General features: G+C 34.3%; 1 protein-coding gene and 2 pseudogenes across 2 annotated transcripts; all 3 read left to right on the top strand.

The window, feature by feature from the left end:
- Positions 1–1,704: 1,704 nt before the first annotated feature.
- LOC143630074 (synaptotagmin-2-like) lies at positions 1,705–9,196 on the top strand. Its single transcript, XM_077099176.1, has 13 exons — positions 1,705–1,722; positions 1,821–2,019; positions 4,044–4,142; positions 4,231–4,281; positions 5,066–5,189; positions 5,277–5,395; positions 5,557–5,658; positions 6,091–6,165; positions 6,241–6,317; positions 6,417–6,663; positions 7,269–7,616; positions 8,566–8,697; positions 8,912–9,196. Exons 2-13 carry the CDS (start codon positions 1,861–1,863, stop codon positions 9,041–9,043), a joined length of 1,665 nt encoding a protein of 554 aa, XP_076955291.1. The 5' UTR covers positions 1,705–1,722; positions 1,821–1,860; the 3' UTR covers positions 9,044–9,196.
- A 5,382-nt stretch (positions 9,197–14,578) lies between these two features.
- On the top strand, positions 14,579–15,097 carry LOC143629239 (inactive LRR receptor-like serine/threonine-protein kinase BIR2 pseudogene; annotated as a pseudogene).
- A 4,818-nt stretch (positions 15,098–19,915) lies between these two features.
- Positions 19,916–27,057, top strand: LOC143629595 (cyclin-dependent kinase C-1-like; annotated as a pseudogene). Its single transcript, XR_013152983.1, has 12 exons — positions 19,916–20,107; positions 21,976–22,057; positions 22,158–22,248; positions 22,362–22,391; positions 22,944–23,053; positions 23,119–23,191; positions 23,292–23,412; positions 23,670–23,787; positions 25,173–25,312; positions 25,401–25,458; positions 25,758–25,828; positions 26,447–27,057. The product of XR_013152983.1 is annotated as a cyclin-dependent kinase C-1-like (transcript).
- Positions 27,058–27,199: the final 142 nt, after the last annotated feature.

Genomic DNA, 27,199 nt, shown 5'->3' with positions numbered 1-27,199 from the left:
AGTACATATTGTGTGTGGGGGTGAGTGTAGTAATATCACCAAGTAAAGACCACCACCACCAACCAAAACATGGAATCATTGAATGCAACAAATGAGGAGCCTTTGAAAGTACTCACTCATTTTAGAAGCCAACATTATTATTGAGTATATTGGGTGAAAGTTGCTTTGAACTCATCTTTCTATCCACAAATGAAACCACTCCATATCTCTATGGACATCATTTATTGTGGAACCTCTATAGGGCCCTGGTAACGTGTCATGATTATATTAATAACTAAAGTTTAATAATATAAGGACAAAATGAGAACTTATTTTATTAACCTTCTAACTTTATATTTGTAGAAAAAACAAGGAACCTGCCTTTATAATAATGATACTTTAGTTTTAGTTATTATCTATTGTATGTAATTTAACTTAGTTATTAATTTCCTTATTAAGCTAGTCATATATTCTCACTAAGCTGTTTATATTATTTATGAAAAGAAAAGTTGAAAGACTAAAATACCCTTGAAGATTTTTAAATAACATATATACCCTTTAAATTTTTTGATTTGATATACTTGAATAAGTTATAATAAAAGATTTAAAATATATAAGTGTCGACTTGTAAGTTATCAGAGATTGTCTCGCTAAAATTCAAACTTGAGTCTAAACTAAAGCTCATTTAGTAAACGTTCTCAAGTTGAGCTAACTTGACTACGCCTGTTGTTTCTAACTAAATAATATGTTATATATATGTATGCTTATAAATATTTAAAAATACTCGTGTTATATAAATAAACCATATAATTGACGCATAATAAACAAGCCAAACACAAGCTTCAAAAGATAATCACGAACCAAGCTCGAGTAGAAATAGAATTTAATCAACATCAAGCTCTGTTAAGATAAAACAATTCAAAATGGAGCTTGACTGAATTCGTTTATGTCATACTTCCAATCCTATATTATAACACCAATTCTTTTCATAGTTTTCTTAAATTTAATAATAAACCAAAACATGAGTAAGATTCTATTTATTATCTTGCTAATTTACAGAAAAACTAAGAACTCTTAACAATAATCGTTTCTTGATTTAGTGTTATCTTCAAGGCGTTGGATACTATTGACTTAGTGGGATCAAATTGAAATCCGAGGCGAGCCTGGTCGAGCTCATTAAAATATTTACATAATTTTTTATTATTATTTTGAGAGAAACCTTAAACTGGCGTAAACTCGGCTCAAGCTCAATCGTGAAGTATTAACTTTATACTTAGAAGTTAAAAAAAGTAAAACATAAAAACACATAAGGGTCGAGCACAAGCTCGATAACTAAACGGGTATTCTTTAAGGCTCAGATCGGCTCGAGCTCAAAAAAGCTCCTCTCATTTTAAGCTTTTTCAATCCAAGCTCAAATGACCCACGAGCAGCTCAATTCGTTTGCACACTATCGAAATCTCATAGATGACAAAAACAAAACTGTTAAAAAATAGTTATTATATATAATAATAAACTTTATAAAAGTATACAAAAAGACAAGTGTAAAAAAAAGGTTAACAAATAGTGTTAGATATTGGTAGGAACCAAAGGAGTCATAAAGAAGATATTTATGAAGAAGACCAATCCGCTCCATTCTCTCACATTCACATTCACATTCACATTCACATTCACATTCATACAAAATGGGAGCACATTACACAAATAAATAAACCGTTGCCGACACCTATCCATCAAATCCGTTAGGTAACTAATCCTTCCATCCACTGTCACGTTTCAACTCAAGCTCTATATTATTATAATAACAACAATAATATAACGTATTTACTTCTGTTCAATTGCAGTGCTCATTATTATTATTATTAGGTTATGAAAGTGCTGTGAATGAGAATCGGATTTGGACGGATATTCGGACGGAGATCGGGAATAAGGATGGGGATAGTGAGTACGATTGCCGGTACGTTTGGATTTGGAATTGGAGTCTCGATTGGAATGGTGATGGGATATTACTTCTTCATCTACTTCCAGCCTACTCGTGTTGAGGTAATCGTAATCGCTATTATTATTATTATTATTCGAGTTTAGTGTGATTTGGTTGGTTATTTGATGTGTTTGATTGATTGTGTTTGTGGAAAATTGTTGACTCTGGACGGAGTCAACAAATACGTTTCAGACGAGATGCTGAAATAGTGCTAATGTGATATTTTTGTTAGAATATTTTATTTTTGTTAAAAGTTAAAAAAGTTATTACCTTATAATAAGATTACACGTGGTGTTTTGTCTAGCTAAGTAATTATATGACGTGACGTAAGTAACACTAACGTATAATTTTATATGTTAAATAACTCGGTCACGAGCTACCTGAGATAGGATTAATAAAAAGTTTGACACGAGCGTGAGCATAATGTTTGTTTAGTTATTGAGCTCGAGCCTTGTATGAGGAGCTCGTTTAGGCTCGTCAAGCTAGAGCCAGGCTTAATTTGGCTCGTGTAAGGACTATGATTTTGAATACGAGCCAAGCTTTAGCTCATTTAGGCTCATCGGCTAGAGCCGAGCTTTATTTAGTTATCGAGCTCGAGCCTTGTATGAGAAGCTTGTTAGGCTCTTCGAGCTCAAGCCGAGCTTTAACTCATTTAGGCTTGTCGAGCTAGAGCCGAGCTTTAATTAGTTATCGAGCACAAGTGCCTTGTATGAGAAGCTCATTTAGGCTCTTCGATCTTGAACTAAGCCTTGGCTCGTTTAAGGACTATCGAGCTCAAGCCTTGTATTAGAAGCTCATTTAAGTTTTACCTATTTTGGATTCCTATGTATTAATTTAACACTGCACAGCCAAGCTCGAGCTGAGCTTTCGCTCGCTTAAGGTACTACACAAGCTTAAGCCGAGCTTAGGCTTGTTTAGGTTAATCTTAAAATGTATAAAAATAGTTAAAAAGCATACAGAAAATAGTTAATATGTGATAAATGACCTGAGCTCGGGTTTTAGAGAAAGAGCTTGAAACGAGTTGAGCTCTTAAGCGAATATGACATGATGTTGTTTATGATCAATGATGAAGAAAATATGACATGATTATTTTTAGTATAATGCTATTTAGAAGATTCACCTTTTTAAACTAAAAAAAGTAAAGATGCTTGTAGTTGCACTAACACCATTTTGGTATGTTTATTAATGATAAGGAGAATGTGTCTAAAAGTTTATTCGGGCCATAAGTTAAACTTGTTGTGTCCCTAAATCATTCAAATCTTTTAATTTATTTTATAGAGTTTAAGCTTGAATATTCTCTTTCACTGTCGGTCAAATAATTTATAGACTATTAATATTTTATTTCACACAATATACAATAGATGTATAGTAGTGTGCATGTGGAGTAGCGTTGAGTACAAGTGCCACTAAACTAGCTTTTTCTTTTTTATCTTATTTTCTTTTACCTTTTTGCTTTATTTTATATTTCATTTTTTTAAAGATTACAATACATAATCTTTATCATTATTTTTACACGTTTTTTTCCCTACAAATTTAGCTAATCGGCTAATCAGTTAATCGAACACATTATATTTTTTGGGGTTTTATCTTTCGTTTAGCACCTGTTATGGACTTGCAGCATGCAACTTTGGTTGCGTAAGTTTGGACGTTACATTATAAAAAAAATGTAACGAACACGTTTCAATACCCTTTTGGTTAAATTACAACTATAATTTTTGTTTTCTCTTTCGTTTATAGTGAGTGCATCATAATCGATAAATTCTAAAAGTTTATTTTGCTAATGCTGTTTAGAATTGTTAATGCAAGTTTTCTGTATGTTGTAATGGTTGGATCATGAACTATAAATAACGTATATTATAAGGTGCTTCCTGTCGTTGAACATGGGGTAACCGGTCCCTAGTTAATTTAAATTTACTAAGAATAATTAGTTTGAAATAAGCAAATCTCAAAATACCTACAAAAACAACTTACTTCACCGTAGACTAACCTGATTATCATTTTTTTCTAATGATGTTTATGATTTGTTTTTGTTATATGAAGCAAAATAATTATTTTGTGTTTTTGTTACTTTATAATATTATTAAAGGATCCCAAAGTACGACCTTTGGTTGAACGAGATACAAAGTCTCTACAGGACATGCTTCCAGAGATACCAATGTGGGTCAAAAATCCGGATCATGATCGGGTATGTAGTAAATAATTTTATAATTTTTTTTTGCAGCTTTAAATATTTCATTTGCATTAAATTTTAAATTTAAGCTTATCGCGTGCAGGTCGATTGGCTTAACAAGTTTATCGAGTTAATGTGGCCATATCTAGACAAGGTATTGAGTTACAGTGTTAATTTTGACTCATTTACTCATATTGGGTCGGTCTGATGTTATATGTTGTGCTGGTAAACTTGACAAACAAAAAAAACAAATGAAAATTGTCTTAAAAGAAAATAAGTCAATCTCTTACAATGTTTTGTTAGATTTTTGAATTATATAATTATATTTATTGGTGTAATTGTGTAAATATAATTACATATCAAATATCAAAGTTATGTTTTTGTGACAGCAGTGTATATGGGGCTTAATGATATATAAGGTGTGTTTCATTATAAAACACTAAGTTATTACGAAAACGAAAAGAAAAACCTTAACCGTTTACTTTCTTTTATCAATGGTTCATATTTTGAAAAACTTATGTACATAAATAACCATTAAACTAGTTTGTTCATATGCTTTTTAAATTTTAAGCGTTTACCTACACGTATGTAGGGAATGTGATCTCATGATTTGAACATGTGTACATTCTATAATTAATGAATGTATATATAATTTCTGGAAAGAAATAAAAAATGCGTTTCAACCAATTCTTCTACTTTACAAATTTTTAAGATTTGAGAAAATGAATGACTTATTTTGTTATTCCAGATCTTGCAAGCTAATAGCCTAACATGCACTAATTATATAAACTTTAATAATTCATGACAAAAAGTGTTTTGTGTTTAACCTGGCTCGGATAAAAATGTACCCGTTTTACATTGAGACCCGTTATGTGCAATACCAGTATTCCCCTCTCTATATATGATCCTCGAGTAGTGATATTTTAAATGTTTTTTAGGTGATTTGCAAGACTGTGAAGACAATTGCAGAGCCTATCATAAAAGAACAGATCCCAAAGTACAAAATTGATGCAGTCGAATTCGATTCACTTTCATTAGGCACCTTACCACCTACATTTCAAGGTTTTTAAATGGCTGCTTATTAAATTTCTAAATTTGATAAAGTGAAGATTAATAAGTTATAACTATGTATGTTTTATGGTTATTCAGGAATGAAAGTTTATGCAACAGACGATAAGGAGTTGATAATGGAACCATCTTTCAAATGGGCCGGCAATCCTAACATACATGTAGCAGTTAAAGCATTCGGGATGAGGCCCACCGTTCAGGTATGTGTGTGCGGGCCCATCAGCCCAAATTAGTGTTGACTGTTAATGGGCTGGCCCAGCCTGACTCGGCCCAACCTGCCCGACCCAACCTGCCCGACCCATTAATTGATTATGCACTTATGACACGTTATTAATTTTTTATTTATTTTTTTAATTTTCAGGTGATTGACTTGCAAGTATTTGCCTCGCCTCGTGTCACCTTAAAGCCGTTAGTTCCCAGCTTCCCGTGTTTCTGTCAAATCCATGTGTCTCTCATGGATAAGGTAATAATATTTATTATAAATATCATTTAGAATCCAATTTGATGAAGATTTTGTAGGTAAATATGACTGTTATTTGTTGCAGCCGAAAAACAGTAATTATGTTCAGTTGTGGAGGTAGAAAATGAAAATGATTCATGATCCTCTAAATATCCAATATGATTCATTTTCTATATTTCCAAGCTGTTTAATATTTTCGATAATTTAAATGTCACAATTTATTAAAAGAATTACAAGTTTACCTTTACCATGGTAAGGGTAAACTTGTAATTTCACGACGACAAAATTTACAGATTGAAACAAGATAGCTCATTTTGCTTATTGAAAAAAACTTATTTCACCTACAAAATAGGAAATAACTTAAAAAGTAATTATGTGACTTTTATAAATAAGCCATCTTAGTAATTTGTGTCTAAATTTGCTCAATATTCTCAGCCTCATGTTGATTTTGGGCTAAAACTTCTCGGGGCCGACCTCATGTCCATCCCTGGTTTGTACAGATTTGTCCAGGTATGCAACATATTAAATAACTAGACGGGAAACTAAACTTGTATTAGCTTAATGTTTATACACATTTTCGTTCAGGAAACTATTAAAGATCAGGTTGCAAACATGTATTTATGGCCTAAAACACTCGTGGTACCCGTACTAGACCCTGCAAAGTAAGTATTAGTCATTCATCAACATTTTCCTACCAATCAAATGAAATTCCTTTTGGTAAAATTCAAAAGTTTTAACAAGTCAATGTTTCAAATTGTCAGGGCAATGAAGAGGCCCGTTGGAATGCTACACGTGAAGGTTATACAGGCCATGAAACTTAAAAAGAAGGATCTTTTGGGTGCTTCTGACCCGTATGTAAAGTTGAAACTTACTGAAGACAAACTTCCATCTAAGAAAACCGCTATAAAATACAAAAACTTGAATCCTGAATGGAATCAGGAGTTTAGTATGGTTGTTAAGGACCCGGAATCACAAGCTCTCGAGATCATAGTTTATGACTGGGAACAGGTACGTTTCATGCGCCCCGTTCTCCTAAAAACGGGTTGACCCGAGTTGTATTTCATTTTTCAACGGGTCAATATAAAAAATGGTCAAACTGGTCAAAGTTTGTGATACACAAACAAATAAACAAACAAGGTTTTCCTGTTTGTATTCATTTGTTAAGAAAGTGAACTGTTTCTGTTCGTTTATATTCATTTATTAACAGTATTAACGAACAAACATAACTGAACATAGATGAACCAATATAACCAAGTTAAAACCTATAGAATAACTGTGAAGAACAATGCATTGCGCCTAAAATGTTATTAGAACTAGATTAAGTTGTAATTGGCCTATAAATTAAATTGATCTATATAGAACGTAAACGAGAGAATTTAAACATATATAAACTAAATGAACCTATACTTGTGAACATAAAGAAGCTTAATGAATGAACACTCACATGTGCTCATGTTCATTCGTTTATTAAATTAACGAACTTCTCGTTGAAGGAGCTAAAGGAAAAAGGGTTAAAACTTTAAATTTTTATCTATAACAAAATCTATTAAAAAAAGTCAAACTGGCCAAACTTTGCATTTTGACTTTTTGTGGTCAACTGGTGTGGCATGCAGGTAGGGAAGCATGATAAGATGGGAATGAATGTTGTACCACTAAAAGAGGTTACACCAGAGGAACCAAAAGTTATGACACTTGAACTTCTAAAGAACATGGACCCAAACGACCCGCAAAACGAGAAATCTCGGGGCCAAATCATGATCGAGTTAAATTACAAGCCGTTTAAAGATGATCAACTTCCAGCTGATGGAGAAGAAAATGCCATTGAAAAGGCACCCGAAGGTACGCCTGAAGGCGGCGGTTTGCTGGTTGTTATAATCCATCAAGCTGAAGATCTTGAAGGAAAGCATCATACAAATCCATCTGTTCGTGTGCTTTTTAGAGGAGAAGAGAAAAAAACCAAGGTAATTTGCAAAAAAATGTTAATGAGTGTTTTTCATTAAAAAAACATGGAAGCAGTTATTACATGGTTTTTACAATAAAAAAAGACATTTAATCTGTCTTTAGTGGTGGTAAAATTGTAGGGGTGTACATTAGTCTGTTTATAACTAAAATCGAACCAAAATAAAAAAATTTGCTTTTTTTAGTTTAAAAATTGTATGGTTTTGATTTTTTCGGTTTTGCTTTTCTGCGTTGAAATTTGTGAGCCCGAAGAAAAAAAAAATAATTGGCCCAACATAAATAAGTTTGGGATAAATCTATTTGTTAATAAATAACACATTTGGGCTAAAATATATGAGTTCACTATTTATTATATTCTTATATATTAATTAAAAATTAAAAATAAAGTCCATAAGTTTGGTTCCATCTAGGTTTTAAATACTTTCAAAACCGAAACCAAGCCGATAGTTCGATTTTTACAAAAACATAAAACTAAACAGTTAATTTTTGTTTGGGTTTGGTTATTTCAGTTTCATGTCGATTTTTTTTGTTTCACGCACGTTGACAAGAAATTTATTCACCCAAAAGCATTCATTTTTATGAATAATTAATTTTTTTAATAAGCGTAAAAGGTTATCTTTTCTAGTGTGTTCAACATGATGTAAAAAGTTGTCTTATTTCAAAAATACTTCTTTTAGTAAAAACATTAGCAGGTTTTATACTTTTATGCAATAAAAAGTTTATCTTGGTCTCCTTTGACTCTTCTTTTAAGCTGATTATTATTTTGATTTTACTCATGGTCCATTAAAGATAACAAAACTTATATGTACTAATTTACTAATAATTTGTAGAAATTGTCACTATGTATGACATAAAAACTGTTTAACCTCTTATTAACCATTTTTTAGATGATTACTAACAATATGTATCAACAATTTGTATAAATTTTTATGACTCTCGTATTTTATGCAGATTGTGAAGAAAACCCGCGATCCAAGATGGGATGAAGAGTTTTCGTATACTTTAGAAGAGCCACCAACAAACGACAGGATGCATTTTGAAGTCGTTAGCACGTCTTCAAGACTGGGTCTACTTCATCCCAAGGTACAAATTAAGAATTATTCGTTATTTGACCCGTTTAATATATATACAAATGATGGCAAAATGCACGGGTCCGTTCTAAAAGTTTTAATGCCATCCATTTTGTTTCTTTGATTAGATTGTACGAGACTCGTACTCTTTTTAGCTTAATTTTTTAATCTGTTTGTTAAATGTACGATAATATACTTTTTTTTGTAACGTAACGTTTTTTTGATAGGAAACATTGGGTTACGTGGACATACAACTTGCGGATGTTGTGAGCAACAAGAGAATTAATGAAAAGTACAATCTAATAGACTCGAGGAATGGTAAGCTTCAAGTGGAGTTGCAATGGCGAACATCATCGTAGATGGCGAGTAAATGAAGGAATATGAACACACGATGCTTAAGATTTTACTATCTTAAAGATAGAATTAAACACGTTTCAATTTGAGTATTTGATATCACACGACATTTTATCTTTTGAATTCATGTTTTTTGCGTGTAAATTATGTTGAATAAATGATAGCTTTTGCTGTCACGGATATGTCTTTTGGTTAGACATATGCAATGCTAGCATTGGACCATTTGTTAGCCCATGATGGCGAGAGATGGAAGATGGCAACTCTGTGGCAAGGAGTGAGATATATTTGTGACCACATAGTCATCCGTATAATTTATGTGGCATATGTGTGATATTGCTTGTTGACATGTCCTATTGATTTAACCACAATTAACAATATTAAGCCATATAGTAAAAAAAAAGTTACTCAAATAAGCATGACTCGTTTTATTATCATGTCAACAATTGGTTATTAATCGTGATACATGCGTATCAAAATTATCGACTCATTAACTAGAGCATGATGTATCAATTCATCTCAACTCATAAAATTCAATTGAGTTCGTGTTAGGTAGTAAATAGTACAAGGACTAAACTGTAAATGTTCAATAGTTTAGGGTAATAATTGTAATAGGTTAGTATACATGTTCAGGAGTCGTGATTCGTGATTGAGGAAGGTATCGATGATTTGAGAGTTAACTCCTCCTTCTATGTTCTTCTTCTTCTCTTAATTCGATCATACACTTGATTACCAAATTAATACGTAACAGTTCGGGTATGTCCTATTTTCGAGTTGAATGCTTTTGGGTTTAGTTAGTTCGGGTCTCGGTCACCTCGGGCCAGGCTCGGTCTTCAGGTAGGGTTAAAAAAATTCATCCCTAGCCTAGTGTAGTTAACAAACCCACCATAATGTACATAATTATGCACTGTAGTTTTCATTAAAAAAGGGAAATTGGATTTTAATACTCCTAACTTTCGCTTATTGGTCGCTGGCACTCCCAACTTACAAATTGGTTGCTGACACTCCTAACTTTTCACATATTTTCCTATAACACTCCCGTCGTTAAAAAATACTAACGTCGTTAGTGTTTCAGCAAAAAGTGTAAAATGACTAAGTAAAAAGTAGTGTTTGGGCAAAAAGTGTAAAATGACTAAGTTAAAAGTAAAATAATTTTTTTAAAAAAATATATATATATTCTACCATCATCACCTCCCTCCATCGCCACCTATTGCCACCACCTAACACCACCACTACTTACACCGCCACCACAGCCACTCACCACCACCACCCCCCACCGTCACCGCTTACCACCACCACCATTGCAACCACCATAACACCTGCCCCGCCCGCCATCACTTGCAACCACCCCCACTACCACCGCCGCCGCCTACCACCACCAAATACACGAACCAGGTGATGGTTGTGGTGGGTGGTTGCAATGGTGATGGTGGTAGTGGAGGCTGTTGAGGGTAGGGGTAGTGGTTGTGGGTGGTGGGTGGTTGTAGTGGCAGTGATAGGCGTTGGCAGGAGGTGGGTGGTGGTGGCACTGGTGGTGGGTGGTAGTAGGTAGTGGCTGGAGGTGGCGGTTGGTAGTGGGTGGTAGTAGTAGTGCAGTGGAGGAAGGTGATGGTGGTGGGATATATTTAAAATAAGTTTTGATTTTACCTTTAACTTAGCCATTTTACACTTTTTGCCCAAACACTAACGACGTTAGTGTTTTTTAACGACGGGAGTGGTACAAAAAAATATGTGAAAAGTTGGGAGTGCTAGCGGCCAATTTGTAAGTTGGGAGTGTCAGCGGCCAATAGTCGAAAGTTGGGAGTATTAAAATCGAATTTCCCTTAAAAAAATTATGAATAAATATATATTATCTTAACGAGTGTTGTGCCCGGTGCGCTGCACCGGGGTAGTTGGTAAAATCCAAGCGTTGCCGGTCTTGGACATTGAGGCGGTAACTGGACACGAATTCGGTCGGTTTCGGGTACGCTCGTTACGGTACCGGAGCTACAAATAGCGGAAAATTTAAAAATGGAGTGGACCAATGGGGTGACGTCGGTTGGTAAACACGTGCATTGGTAAAACCCGAGTGTTGTCGGTCCCGGATGTTTAGACGGTAAGTCTATGCGAATTATATCAGTTTCTGTTACGTTCATTACAATATCGGAAGTAAACAAAAAAAACAGAATTATTCTTGACGTCAAAGGGAAAAAGAGCCTAGACACCCACTTAAATAAATGATAAAAAAAGTTGCTAAGGTTTCAATGTGTAGTCTTGAACCTGCTTTCCACCAAATGGTAACAGCACAACCAACAACCATGATGAAAAGCAAAACAATAACAATATATGCATCGGCAAAACTAATAAAAACCTCTTTGAAACTTGTGGCTCCACATTTCATTATTTATCTATGTATATAATAGTTATAAAACGTGGCGGGTTGTTCACGAGTCGAGCCAGGTGGGTTCGAGCTCGAAGTTAAACTAGGCAACTCATCTAGGGTCGAGCTTGATTTCGATGTTAAACTAGGCAGCTCAGCCAAGCGGAGCCGAGCTGAGCTTGGGACGAGTTTCGCTCCGTTACAAAAATGAGCTAACTCCGCACAGGTTGTTTCAAATCAATTTTTTAGTTAATTTTATTCATGTTTTTATCAAATGGACCAAGAACCATAGCTTCATGCCACAAGCTTTTTGAACAACCTTAAATAGTGATTGAAACCGCAGGTTGAGAACTAGTTTGCAGTTTTCTCCATTGAAACCGGTTAACCGAACCGAAATTAGCTAAAACTGGCAAAAACGGTCAAAACCTGAACCGAAACCGATCATAAACCAGTTTTTGACTTTCGTTGACCAAACCGAACCGATTTTAAGTTTTAAACTGGTTTATGCACCTCTAGTTGGTTGTGCACTTGTTGTAATATTTAGCGTGCTTTGGAAGTCAGAACTAGTCAAAACTAGGAGTCATTGTCTTTAATTTTCTAACATTTTATGCACGTTATTGTCTTTATATTTGTAACCACATGTTTCATCCATTTTGATTAGAGGTGGCAATGGGAGTGGGTTGGGTTGGATTTGGGTGATAGGTCAAGATGGGTATGGGTCAGGATGGATATGGGGTAAGGATGGATTTTTAAAATAGAGGGTTAGGATGGATATGGGTCAAGATGGGTATAACAAACCCATCTTAACCCAAGTGAAGGTTGACATACAAATAGAGGTGCACAAAAAACCCAAACCCGGAACCAGACCCGAAATAAATACCCGGAACCGGTTTTTCTAATGCCCGGGTTTTTAATACCCGAACCCGTACCCGACCCTACCCGTAGGGTACGGATAGGGTATGCATTTTGGCACTAAAACCCGAACCCAAACCGAACCCGATTTGTACCCGGTAATACCCGAAAACCCGATTTGTACCCGGTAATACCCGAACCTGAAACCGAGGTTTTCCAATGCCCAAAACCGGGTATTTCAAATACCCGATGTATACCCGAAAAATACCTTAAAAATACCCGAATAATACCCCTAAAAAGTGTAAACTTTTAAAAAAATCCAATCTATACCAAAAAATACCGGAAAAAAAACCCGTAAATAGGGTTTTTTCAATACCCGATAATAGGGTATTCAAATACCCGGTTTTAGAATACCCGGTTCTATACCCGACCCGAACCCAATGCATAGAGTATTGTTTTTAGAGACAATACCCTACCCGAACCCGACCCGATTACTACCAATACCTGGTCATACCCGAACCCGGTTCTATACCCGAACCCGGGTATTTGAAAAACCCGTTTTGTGCACCTCTACATACAAATGGTTTTAAAAATCCCTCAAAAAAATATTCAAAAAAACTGTTAAAAAAATAATAACTCAAAATATAAATAAAAAAACGCAAAATGTAAAATAACTAAAATGTTTCCCCCATCATCCTCATTCATAAAAAAAAACACTTTTTATATCGGTTCAGGTTCGAGTTTTTCGGGGGTTTTTTCGGTTCGGTTTTGTTTTTTTTTTCATTTCGGTCGGTTTCTGTATCTGCTCGGGTCAATGATTTCGGTTTCGATTTATCGGTTTTTTCGGTTTCAGTGTTGTTTTGTTTTAGTCAGTTTTTTCGGTTTCATTTCGTTTTTTTTGTTTCATTTCGTAACATTTGTATTATTTTGGTCGGCTACGTTTCAGTTTTTTTGTTTCGTTTTGGTAAACTTTTTGATTGCATTTCGCTTTTTTTTTTCATTTTGGTCAGTTTTTCGTTTCATATGGGTTTTTTGTATCGTTTTGGTCGTTTTTCTATTTCGGTTTAGTTTTGTTTCAGTTTTTCTGTTTCTTTTGGTCGGTTCGGTGTTTTTGATTCGTTTTGTTCCGGTTTTTAAATTGCATTTAAGTTTTTTATGTTTTCTTTTAGTCAGTTTTTCAGTTTGAATTCGGTTTTTTTGTTTCGTTTTGGTTGTTTTTCTATTTCGGTTCAGTTTCGTTTCGGTTTTTTTGTTTCGCTTTGGTCGGTCCATTGTTTTTGTTTTGGTTTGGTCAGGTTTCAGTTGCATTTCGCTTTTTTTTGTTTCGTTTTGGTCGTTTTTCTATTTCGGTTCAGTTTCGTTTTGATTTTTTTGTTTTGTTTGGGTCGATTCGGTGTCTTTGTTTCGTTTTGGTCGGTTCGGTGTTTTTGTTTTGTTTTGGTCCGCTTTTCAGTTGCATTTCGCTTTTTTTGTTTCGTTTTGGTCAACTTTTCGGTTTCGTTTCGGTTTTTTTGTTTCGCTTTGGTCGTTTTTCTATTTCGATTCAGTTTTGTTTCGGTTTGGTCGATTCGGTGTTTTTGTTTAGTTTTGGTTAGCTTTTCGGTTGCATTTCATTTTCTTGTTTCGTTTTGGTCAGTTTTTCGGTTTCATTCCCGTTTTTTTGTTTCGTTTTGGTCGTTTTTCTATTTCGGTTCAGTTTCAGTTTGGTCGATTCGCTCTTTTTGTTTAGTTTTCGTTAACTTTTCGGTTGCATTTCACTTTTTTTTTTTCGTTTTGGTCAGTTTTTCGGTTTCATTCCCGTTTTTTTTGTTTCGTTTTGGTCGTTTTTTTATTTCGGTCCAGTTTCGTTTTTGTTTCGTTTTAGTCAGTTCGGGGTTTTTGTTTCGTTTTGATCGTTTTTTGGGTTTCGGATGAGTTTTGTTTCGTACATGATAGTTTGGGTATTTTGAAATAGATAAATTTTGGATAACTTGGATATTTTGTTTTGACCCATTTTAACCTATAAAAGAAACTCACTTGTATATTTCCAACTCATCCTGACCCACTTGTAGAATTTTTATGATCCATCCTAACTCATTTTACTTTTAAAGTTTATCCATCTTGACCCAAAACAATCTATTTGGGTTGGGTTTGCCACCCTTAATTTTTATATAATATAAATATACAAAAACTCAAATATCATGCATAACTAGATTTACAATGGAAATAAATAGTATTCCTGGTTTGTGCTTGTTGGTTCTAGTCATACTAGCTTGCTTTAATATAAGCAATGCCATTGAGTCAGACATATATTGTCTAAGATCCATTAAGGAATCATTGGAAGATCCTAGACATGTTTTATCCACATGGGATTTTCACAAATAACGAAGAAAACCTGGTTCTCGCAGTTTCTCTAAGAGACGCGAGACTGAGTGGACCATTTCCAGTTGGTATAACAAATTGTACCTCCTTGCAGGAATTAGATCTTTCTGGAAACAACCTATCGGGATCTATTCCTTCTAACCTGGCATGTGATTTACCATATATTGGGTCTCTTGTTCTCTTTAACAACAATCTATCCGGTCCGATTCCACCTAGCATTGCTTACTTTGTATTCATTAATGTTTTGAGGCTTGATAACCACAAGCTAACTGGCCGAATCCCTTTAGAAGTATCTCAACTTGATCACATCACAGAATTTAGTGTTGTTAACAATAGATTCTCGGGACCCATAACGATGTTTCCAAATAGTAATTTCTCTATAGAAAGCTATGCAAACAACCTAGGGCTTTGTGGACATCCCTTGGGCGATTGCACATATGAAGACGATGAAGAAGTCATGTTCTCGAGTTACCTACTGTATTCGGTTTAGCTAGCTAGCTACATTGTTAGTTACTTAGTATTTTCTAGTATAAATACGTTATGTTTTTTATTTAAAGTTTGTGATTATTTTTTTCGAGTTTATTTAAATAATTCGATTATGAAACTTGCTATTGTTTAATGAACTATTTTTTTCTTCACAACTATATCCTATTTCAAATATTCTTATGTGAATTTCACAATAATGAAACGGCATTAAAATTTATGTAGATTTTATTGTTAAAAATGTGCATGTAATTTAAGTGAAACAAGGTCTTATACCTGGGTGCGGATGTGCCTGTGTGTTTACACGTAGTCGATATACGGAATGTAGCTAATTTTAATAGTATATTGGTACTTATTTGATCAGCCATATACCAAAAAAATGTGTTGCCCAGTTGCACAAAGCACATGTTTTTTTAGTTTTATTCTTAAAAAATCTGAAAAATGAGAGCGGTTTTATAAGTTTTTATGTAGATAAAGAAATCAAATATTTCACAGTTCATACTCCATCTTAGTAATTATATTCTAGTTATTGAGTTCAAACACAAAATAGGAAAAGTTTAATAAAATGTTTGCAAAAATAAAAGTCTTCATCAATAACATAAAAATGGATTCTAACTTAGTATAAAATGCCTAACACAATGGTGAAGAACCTATATTTAAAAATAATAAAATGGTAAAGCAAATACATTGGAAAATGACAAAACATATGTGGTGTGGTTGATAATGAAAGTTTGATAATAATTCGTGTTTTCATTCAAAGTTGATGAATAGTGATATTTATGAGTGATGAAAAAAGTTGGTTCTTAATATATATACATATATAATGCCCGAGAAATAAAGTATTCAATGGTTTTATTTTATCGACAAACTCAAGTTTAAATCTAAGACGTCATCTTTAAAAGACATACTTTTATCAAGTGAGCTAGCCCAATATTAACAAATACTCATCGTTGGAGCATGCGACCCATGTGTCTAATAGGTGTATAAAGCCCATTGATGGGCTGACTTTTAAATTAGGTGATGTGGACCGGTTTATGGTTGAAAAGTGGTCTTTGTGAGCCGGACTCTATTCTCAATTTGATAAATCTTTTTTTATGTTTCAACATACTTATTGAATCGTTAACTAAAACTGAACTCAAATTTAACACAACTAAACCGAAATCAACTAAAAACCAAGTTGGCCAAATATACTCGGTTATCAATTTTTTGTTTTATACACACGGTCAACCGAAATTAACCGAACCAAACTAATGGTGTATGGACAACGTTATTGTACAAGATTGCATGATAAAAAAAAGCTATTGAATAATAAATCAATCTGGATATTTCCAGCATATAGTACAACTATAACTATACATGTATATTCTCGGTCATTACAATGAAGTTAAAAAATATGACACAAAAATTATTATCAAATAACAGAACACTTGTTCACATCATTTCAAGCCTTAACCATCATCCCCGTTTACACCATCATTCCTGGTTTGCGGCACGCCGTTGTGGAAGCCTGAACCGGAACTGTGACGCCGGTGACTTGACCGCAACCCCATGCCAACATATGCCACCTCGACACATCTCATGAGCCACGTCATCACCTATTAAACAACAACACATTCAAACAAAATCAGAGGTAGTATTATGTAAATATAACATTTTATATTGTACAACCGCTAATTAACAAATATCAATACACAAAAATATTTCCACCACCTCGACCGTTGACCCTCGCGCACGTAACAACCTTGCGCGACACGTCCCACGTTAGCGTGACCACCAACAAAACCCCGACTATCGTTGTGGATAGAACCAATACCGCGGCTCCACCATAGCACCGCCCGGTTAGGTACGCGTAACACTTGATAAAAACTATCAGTGTTATGTACAAGATTGTTAAATTACTAACTATTATGTCTGAAACTGGCATCATATAACACAAAAAATTAAGAGAATTTGGAATGTGAATGAATAAAATTAAGGAGAATGTTTGTTTGGTGTGTGTGGGGTTTATGATGAGGATGGATGAAGTGGTTTTTACGGGAAGTGGGTTTGGTCTGGTCATCATTTTCATGATATGATAATATTATTGGGATAGAACTTATCATGTTATCCTTAACCCATCTGTATATCGGTTTTAGACCCATGTACTACACAGGTAATTCATGACAATATAATATATAGTAAATAATTAATATATGCTAAAAAATAAACCTATTAAACATCATTAATAATAGGGATGTACACGGTTCAATTTGGTTCGGTTATTAGCATTAACCCAACCTAACCGATCGGCTATCGGTTCGGTTCGGTTAATTTCGGTTAATAACCAGTATCAAACTTGGGCTAAAATTTTGTTTAAAAATATATGAAATGAATGTTAAAATACAAGAAATGAATGCATAACTACATGAAATGAATGTTTAAACATATGAAATTGAGATATTAATACATGTTTTGGAGATATAAATACATAAAAATGATAGTATTAAACTATTAATGCATATAATACATGAAATAGAAGGAAAAAGGCTTGAACATATTAAAAAATGAAGAGTTCGGTTCGGTTAATTCGGTTATATCGGTTCGGTTTCGTCGGTTTTCGATTCGGTTTCGGTTAACGATTCGATTATCGCTCACCCCTAACTAATAAGCCGTCGTTGTATAATATTAATAATATTATGCCTAGAGGTGCATAAATCGGTTTAAAACTCAAAACCGGTTCGGTTTGGTCAACAAAGGTCAAAACTAGCTTATGATCGGTATTGGATCGGGTTGAAACTGGTTCCTTGACCAGGTTACGATCGGTTTGGTTCAGGTTTTGATCGGTTTCAGTTCGGGTTTTTACCGGTTTTGGCCGGTTTCAGTTCGGTTAACCAGTTTTGGTGGAGAAAATTACAAACCGGTTCCGAACCTACAGTTTCAATCGGTTTCGAACTGGGTGGGTTTCTGTTCGATTATCAGGTCGATTCGGTTAACCGGATTATTTTCAGGTTACGATCGGTTTCGGTTTGCGTTTTGGCATGTTTCTGTTCGGTTAACCGGTTTGAAACCAGTTTTGGTGGAGAAAATTATAAACCGGTTCCGAACCTACAGTTTTAATCGGTTTCTACAAAATTAATTCAAACCGATTAGGATTTTGTTCGATTTTCAGATTGATTTGGTTAGCCGGTTTATCTACCCACCTCTAATTATGCCTATGTGAAATCATATGCGGATACCTTAATTAAGGGTCATATGTTAATTAACCAAATTCACACGTCTTCCTCTCTACAAAAGTACAAAACACTTCAAACTTCTACTTTACTCCTTTATATGATATGAGTCTAAATCACATTTATTATTTTGTTACACCCTTTATTTTATCTTTTTCCTGAATCATGATGTATTAAACAAAAGTTAAATAAATCCCTAACAAAAGTTATTTTATCTTTATTGTTACACCCTATATTATTTTGTTTTGTCTTTAAAGAGAGGGAAGGTGTGTGTCACATCTCCGACGATAGTGGTTGTGCCGAAGGCATGAAGGTGTGACCGATGGTGCTTTGGAGACTGTAGAGAGAGGTGAAAAGAGAAGAACCAAATCGATTAGAGTTTTAAACTTGTTTACGAAGTCAACTGATTGAGATATAAAAGTCCCTAAATTCTATAAACATATTTGGTGATTGGTTACAAATGTGACGGATCGTGAAAATGAAACAATCCGGTGATGAGTTTGATATCACAGGTCCAAAGGCGCTTGGGTAGTTGGCCCGATGGAAGAGGCTTATGCCTCTTGATATAAAGTTTTAAGTTTGATTCATATGCTTTTGCCTTTGGTCTTGACAAACGTATGATTCTAAGTGTGTCTCGTAATTTATGTTTGCCAAAACAGCAAAATTTTAAAAATTCATAAAGTCCATCCTTACAAGTTACAAATATTTCTACATCATGACTAGTAAATCAAGACCGTCTAAACTTGCTATTAATAACCAGGTTAAATATCTTTTCTCATGACACTTTACCTTTCATGTGTCTGCTTTGTATATTTCTAAATAAATATGAAATAATTTTTTCGGAAGAAAAACGGGTAAATATACATTACTTCGGAAAAAAAAAAGTGAGGCCAGGGCCACCCTTGGCCCTCCTATTTATTAATTAATATTTATACATTCACAATTCTGTATATATCAGTGTTGTAAAAATCCATACTAGGCGCCAATGAATCATTAATCAATCCACATTTATTTTCGATTATCCTCAATTACTCATTAGTCCCCATTACACCACCCGACTATCGATTTTTACAACATTGGTATATATAAACAAAAACTATTATATAAATGATAAGCTTGTTGTGGCACACAAGCTGACTTGAGCTCGATAAGTGAAGCTCTGGCTTGGACATGGTTGTTCAAAAAACTATTGGCTCGCTCGCTAAAAGATGGTAAAAAACACTTGATTTAAAACAACCTGAGCTAAGTTGACTCAATTTTGTAACCGAGCCAAAATCGACCCAAGCTCGGCTCGGGTAATGGCTCAGCCTGTTGGCTCGATCTTAGACTCGTTGACCTCAATCGAGCTCAAACCTAGCTAAGCTGCCTCATTTAATTTTGTGTTCGAGCTCGAAATCACCCTGACTCGACTCGTGAACAGCCCCGGGCTCATTTATTAAGCGAGCGTATTTTAAACTCAGCCTCATTCAAACTCGACTCAATCGAGCTTTTTTACGAATTAGTAGCTCGCGAACAGCTCGACTCGTTTACCCCGTAAGATTCATTATGTATTTAATATTTATATAACATTTTTCTAATATTATAACTGCCCGTATACAAAACGATACACAGTTACAGTTTCAGTTACATCATTCACGTTCACGTACCATAAGCCTTCTGCAAATTCAGTTCTCCGGTGACCGGAAAACACACACACACATGACCGGTGCGGCGTACGGTCAGCTTAATCTCGAACACTCACCGCAATGTGGCTCTCGAACCGTAGACTGCTTCGATAAATCTGAACAAATCGGTGAAGGAACCTACGGGTTAAATTTCGAGCCCTAATATCAACATTATTAATATTATTACACATTTGTTTCTTATTATTTGAATTAATTGCGAATTTAGGGCTTCTGGTTAATGATTATGCGTGATTGCGTGTTATTGCTCTGATCGAAGCGTTTAGGTTTTACAATTTGTTGATGATGAGTTTGTTAGTGTTTATAGTTGATTGTTGTATAGGTTACAGTTTTATTGATAATTGATTATTTGATGTGAAGTAGGTCACAATTCACAAGCACATTAATAGAATAGTTTTCGGAAGATTATTTGATTATTTGTGTTCGCGTGTTTTCTATTGGCAGTATAGAGATTATTAAGTTAAACGTCCATCATAAGGACTTTGTACACGCATTGTACGTTAAGCGTCCTTTGTATGGGATCCTTTACCTATATGTATATATGTATGTGTGTGTGTGTGTGTGTCTACTGGCAGTTTAAGAGATTATGAAGTTTGACATCCATCACATGTATATGTGTGTGTGTATGTTGGCAGTTTAGAGAATATTAAGTTTCAGATCCATAAAAACCTGCTTCCTCTTTGGGTCTTTCGCAGAAACTGATAATTAGTTATTTAATATGAAAACGGCATTTGCATATTCTTAAGTTACGCCACACCATAACTCTTTTCAAATTAGAGCTATTATCACAGTAATATAATAATATAATATACCAGTATGTGTTCTGTACTTTACAGAGTTAGTATGTCTGTATTTGTTTTTTGTGTTGGTAAAAGGTAATGAAGTAGATCACAAGCACATAAATAGAATAGTTTTCGGAAGATTAGAGGTGAAATCTAATCAAAATCAATGAATATATATGTGTGTGTTTGCATTGGCAGTTTACTAGTTTAGAGATTATTAAGTTTAACATCCATCACATGTATGTGTGTGTGTATTGGCGGTTTAGATATAATTAAGTTTAACATCCATCACTTGTGTATATATATACGTACTGTGTGTTGGCAGTTTAGAGATTATTAAGTTTAACATCCATCACATGGATGTGTGTTGGCAGTTAGATATAATTAAGTTTAACATCCATCACATGTGTATATATATATATATGTGTGTGTGTGCCGCATGTGTCTATTGGCAGTTCAGACATAATTAAGTTTAACATCCATCACATGTGTGTATATACGTACCGTGCTTGTCTATTGGCAGTTTAGAGATTATTAAGTTTAGCATTCATCACATGTATATATGTGTGTGTGTTGGCAGTTTAGATATTATTAAGCTCACATCTATAAAATCTTCCTTCCTCTTCTCCCGAATACCAGAAACTGATGATTAGTCATTAATATCGATACGACATTGGCATATTCTTATGTTACACCGCCATAACTCTTTTCAAAGTAGAGCTATTATTGCAGTAATATACCAGTATGTGTTCTTCACTTTAGAGCATTAGTATGTCTGTATTTGTTTTTTGGGTTACTAGTTGGGACTGTATTTCAGAATTAGTTACTTCCCGTAGTTCTGTTCTTTTGGCAATAAGTAACTATGTCTGTGACTCTGTGTTGGCATGGCAGTAACATTCTCATTTATGTATTTATGATTTTATGCACTTTGAAGTTTGAAACGTTTTGTCCTGCTTCTTTTGTTGTTGTTAACAAAGTAATCACAGAGTTACAACAACATGAGAAAAAACTGACTTGAAGAAAGTGTGACACTAGCGTTATATCGTTTATTTTGATCAAGCAAAGATAGAAGTTTAGTTGTATAGTTTAGTCCTAACACTAATAGTTGACAAAGGGTCTGTGGGCATTAAATTGTCATTTGTTATCTATTTATAGCAAATTTATTGATCTAATCAGTGGCTTATTATTTTGCATTTATTATTGTTTTTTCAGTCAAGTATACAAGGCTAGAGAACTAAAAACAGGGGAAATTGTTGCTTTGAAGAAGATACGAATGGACAATGAAAAAGAAGGGGTACTTTTTTTTTTCTCTTAGTCAAATATCATGTTATTAATGTTTCCTATAAAGGTCTCTTGTATAAAAGTTCTGTTGAAGTTGCTTCTTTTAACTGTAGTTTCCGATAACTGCCATCCGTGAAATTAAAATTTTAAAGAAGCTGCAGCATACAAATGTTATCAAGCTAAAAGAGATTGTGACCTCACCAGGTAACAAAGGTTTTGCTTATGTAGTAAATTATGTTACCATTTTTGACTGCAAAATTGGCATAAAGTATTTATTAATAAATTTACGTTTTACAATGTTTCATTTCTGTTTAAAGGTCCAGAGATGGATGAGCATGGGAAATCAGGTGATTATGTCTACATGACTATTTTTTGCAGTTTCTGAATTTCATTTCTATTTTAGGGTTATAACTTATATAGAGGTGGCAATTTAAGCCAATTTATCAATGAATGGGTTGATTTGGGTTATGCTTTATTCTTAACGGTTCGAACAAGTTTAGCTTGAAAGGAATGAGTCAATTTGTCAAAGTCGAAAGCGTTGAAATTCAACCAAAGAGTATTTTAATGGGACTTGATTTGTACACCACCAAAACTACTTCACTCCCATTTTTAATGTATTTATATTATAAATCAGTAAATCATTATAATATAAGAATTAGATTATTGTTGAAATGAAGCAATTTTTGTAATTATATCAACACATCAATTGCTTATAAATAAAATCATATCTTTTGGGCAACTGTTTCGTGCAACACAACTTGCCCCATTTTAACTAGTTCAGAAAATGACATGTTGTACACGTGGCTTCTATTCAGTTTTTGGATCTTGTTGTTTGTTTCTTAGTTCTATATTGCACCAACAGTATCTCACATGGATTATATTTTTTTCCAAGTCTACAGGTGGTCACAAGTACAAGGGCAGTATTTACATGGTTTTTTAATACATGGACCATGACTTAACTGGTCTTTCCGATCATCTCGGACTGAGATTTACAGTTCCCCAGATCAAGGTAATAAAGCTAAAATTGATGAAATTAATGTTTATGGGCCGGTTGACTAACGGGTTTATTTACAGTGTTATATGAAACAACTCCTGACAGGGCTTCACTACTGTCATATCAATCAAGTACTTCATAGAGATATAAAAGGTCATTTTCATACTCGTTTTTCAATTTCTGATTATATAGTACTGTAAGTCTCTAATTTGTTGCTTAAATGCAATTATGCATTGAAATTCTTCTGTTGTAGGTTCTAATCTTCTTATTGATAATGAGGGGAATTTAAAGCTTGCTGATTTTGGGTTAGCACGGACATACGCCTATGACCATAAGGGAAATCTCACAAATCGTGTTATTACCTTGTGGTATAGGTAAGTGCTTAACTGCATACACACTACGAATATTAGGGGTAGGAACTCTTTTTGGATTTTGGTTCGTATAACACAACTCGCTTATCATATTACTAGGACACGTGTAGCCCATGTGACTTGAGCACAGTACGTGTAACCTATGTGTGACTTATATGGCCGTTTATTAAACTGGTTTAATGCCAACTTGTTTACGACCCTAACCGTGGAGCCTCAACCTTAACCTGTTTATCCGTATCTTATGAGTCTTGTTTAAGCAGGCCTCCAGAGTTATTGCTTGGGGCTACAATATATGGTCCGTCTGTTGACATGTGGTCAGTTGGCTGTATCTTTGCTGAACTTCTGCATGGGAAAGCGATCTTAAATGGTAAAAATGAGGTTAGTCATATGATTAATTGTTTTTTATTTTCGTGTTTTCTCTAAGAGTGTAGTTGCACACTTGCACTGCTGTCTCCTTATTTTTTGATGTGAAAAACTCAGTAAAAGTAAATTTCACGTCTCAAGTTACAGTAATAGGTCTATACTTGTTCAAACTTTAAAATATAGTGAAGTATATGTTTAATGTTTTAATTTTGAACATGTATTAAGAGTTTTGTACGCACCTGATACAGCACGTATGTCATAGAAGAGGGATAAAATGGTAAATTATAGGATAGTTGAGTTTTATGGGCTTTTTCTTAAGAGTTCAACTAAAACGTGAGGTGGCATGATACTAAAGCAACCAATCATCTATTATAATGCACTGATCCTTGAATAGTGTCCAGTGGTTGATAAAATGTGACTTTTATATATTGAATTATGGATTTGTGTGTTCCTTAAGAATGTGAAACGTAATATATATTGACTGACTATAGGAGTATAGGATATTTGCTCTGCCCGTCCATTTGCATTAATACAAATGTGTGTGTGTATATGTGTGTGTGTGTAAATATATAACGTGCTATGCATGCAAAGGGTAAAGGGTATCTTAATATCGTGCATACCTCTATGTAAATAATGAATACTGTTCACAAGTAATTCAAATCATGAACAAGATTTCAACATCTAAACCTTTGGTTTTCCAAACCAAAATCACAACAAAACTTTTGGATTTTGATGCAATGGGTAAGGGTGGTAAGCAGAACTGTAAAACTTTATATTGAATTATTAATTGTATATCTACTCAATGAACCAATATTTAGATCTATTTTTAGTTCTTAATGTAAATTATTAATTATTGTTATAAGGACAAAGTATTTAAAATAGAAGGATCACAGCAGTAGCAGTCCTTAAAACTCTTTGAATTCATGATTTTCATTAAAACCTTAACAAAATATCTATGATGCTATGATTATCTCGAATCTTTCATTTAAAGTATATGTATAAAGCAATGCTCATTTGCAACAATGCAACTAAAAACTCACACACAAAAGTCTGGCACACTTGCTTTATAATTAAGTATAGTGATGTATGTGTTGAAACAATGTAAATGCATATTTAATAACGTGATGCAAATATAATTAGGAATCATGTTTTATTATTTAATTTAGGTTCATCATTAATCTCCCTCAAAAGTATTCTTGGCTTTAAAAACTTGTTCAAATTAGATTGGGAAAAATGTAAAATTTGTTTTATTTCGTGCAGTTTGCTACTTTGTCATTTAAAAATTTCATCATTATGGGCCTAATTCCTTCATCCATGTTATTACATTTATCATAAACTGTTGTATATCTTTATTTATTGGAACTTTCTCTTTTCTTTCATTTATCTTTAATATATTGCAGCCTGAACAATTGAACAAGATATTTGAACTTTGTGGATCACCCGATGAGATTAACTGGCCTGGAGTTTCTAAAATCCCTTGGTACAACAAGTTCAAACCAAGTAGGCCGATGAAGAGGCGGGTCAGAGAGGTTTTCAGACAGTTAAGCACATTCCATGCTCTTTTAAATTTCAATATAATTGTTTAGTTGTAATTGAAGTTCTTTATTTTGGCTAATTCCTTTATGCAGCTTTGACCGTAATGCCCTTGAGTTGTTGGAGAAAATGTTGGCTCTTGATCCCTCACAGGTATGTGTTGTTTTGGGTTGTGTTTTATATCGAAAAGGGTAATGGGTCAAATGGGCTGAACATATTCAAAGTGCAAAGTCTTTTTAATGCATAAGATCTACATTTTATTTATTTGAAAATTTTGATTATTAATCTAGTGATATTGTTTTGATAATCATATATAACGTGTTATTCGTGAAAATGGATAAAGGGTTTGGTTTAATTGTATTGATTATTAATGTATCTTGGTTGTTTGATGCTTAATTAGTGATCCAACTTTCTTTCTTTTTAATTATCTTTATTTTATATCTTTTTTAAAGAGGATATCTGCTAAAGATGCACTGGATGCTGAGTATTTCTGGGCTGACCCGTTACCTTGTGACCCAAAAAGGTACGCAATTTTCATCAAGTTCCTCAATATTTCTCAATGCAAACTTTTATTCCAACAATTACAGCTGCTTAAAATGTGATATTTATTTAGAAGACACCCAAATTGTACTTTTTAATGCATAAAATCTCTTTAAACAATTAATTATGATAGTATTATCCTTGAATTATATAACTTTCTAATTAGAATTGACACCATTTATTTTATTAGAAAATAAATATGTGGACAGTGTTAAGATGTCAACCCAGTTCTTGAAAAAATAATATGTAATCACGTTAACACGTTAATTATTCACTAAAATGTTAAAATATTTGGAAAAAAAGTGTACCGGTCAACCAAACTGACCAAAACGTATCAGGAAACTCCTTGTTTTGACACGTTATCTGGCATGCCCGTTTTTGCCATCTCTACACCTTTTTATTTCCTCGAGAAGTAGGGGTGTAAATGAGCCGAGCTGAGCCTGGGCTCACTCTTTTAACTAATGAGAGCATGAGCTCGGTTTGTGAGTAGTTCTTCAAGCTCGAGCTTTTAGCGAGCCGATCCTAGTAGCTCACGAACGGCTTAGCTCGTTTCCAGACCTACACAAAAGGACACTAATCTAATATCTTTTTATCTCATCAGTTTGCCCAAGTATAAGTCATCACATGAATTCCAAACAAAAAGGGAAAGACAAGAACGTCAAAACGAAGAAATGGCTAAACGACAAAAAGTCCAACAGCCGCACACACGCTTGCCAGGTGTCCAACAATCGGGTCAAACTCAAGTCAACTTGCAGCACTGGACCGGTGGTCATAACCACCCAATGGGAAATTCAGGTCAAGGCTTAGCCACAGGTGCACCCAGCCATAATCAGTATGGTAATAATAATAATAATCCTCGTGGGCCCAACCGTTACCCTCCAGGTGGCAACGGCAACCCAAATCCTAGTGTGGGCGGGCACTATCCTGACTGGTCAAGCGGTCAAGGTGGTGGTGGCGGGCATAGCAGTGGACAGTATCCTACACAAACTCGGGGGCCGTCTGCTAGTGGGCCCAGAGGATCTTCTGGTGGGTATGGTGTGGGCCCGCCAAATTATTCACAAAATGTTCAGTATGGTGGTGGTTCTGGAGCAAGGGGTAGAGGCCCGAATGTGGCGGGTAACCGAAACCAGTACAGCTGGCAGCAGTAATAGTGTTTGGCTGGTGAATAGAAAAGAGTAAAATTTTGAAAATTTGTTGACTGGTGTGTTGACTTAGGTTTGACTTAGGCTATATGCTACTTTGTATGGTAAAACATGTAATATAGATATTTTCTAACTTTGAAAAATGTTGCTGCAAGGTGTAGTTTTTTTTTCGGGTAGAAATGTATATGTATATGATCTAGTGTTATATAGTC

Source organism: Bidens hawaiensis, unplaced genomic scaffold (genome assembly GCF_021521415.1).
Source record: "Bidens hawaiensis isolate Kalapana, Puna unplaced genomic scaffold, B.hawaiensis_p1.1 tig00000459_1, whole genome shotgun sequence".
Taxonomy (NCBI): Eukaryota; Viridiplantae; Streptophyta; class Magnoliopsida; order Asterales; family Asteraceae; genus Bidens; species Bidens hawaiensis.
This window is presented reverse-complemented; position numbering and strand designations above follow the sequence as displayed.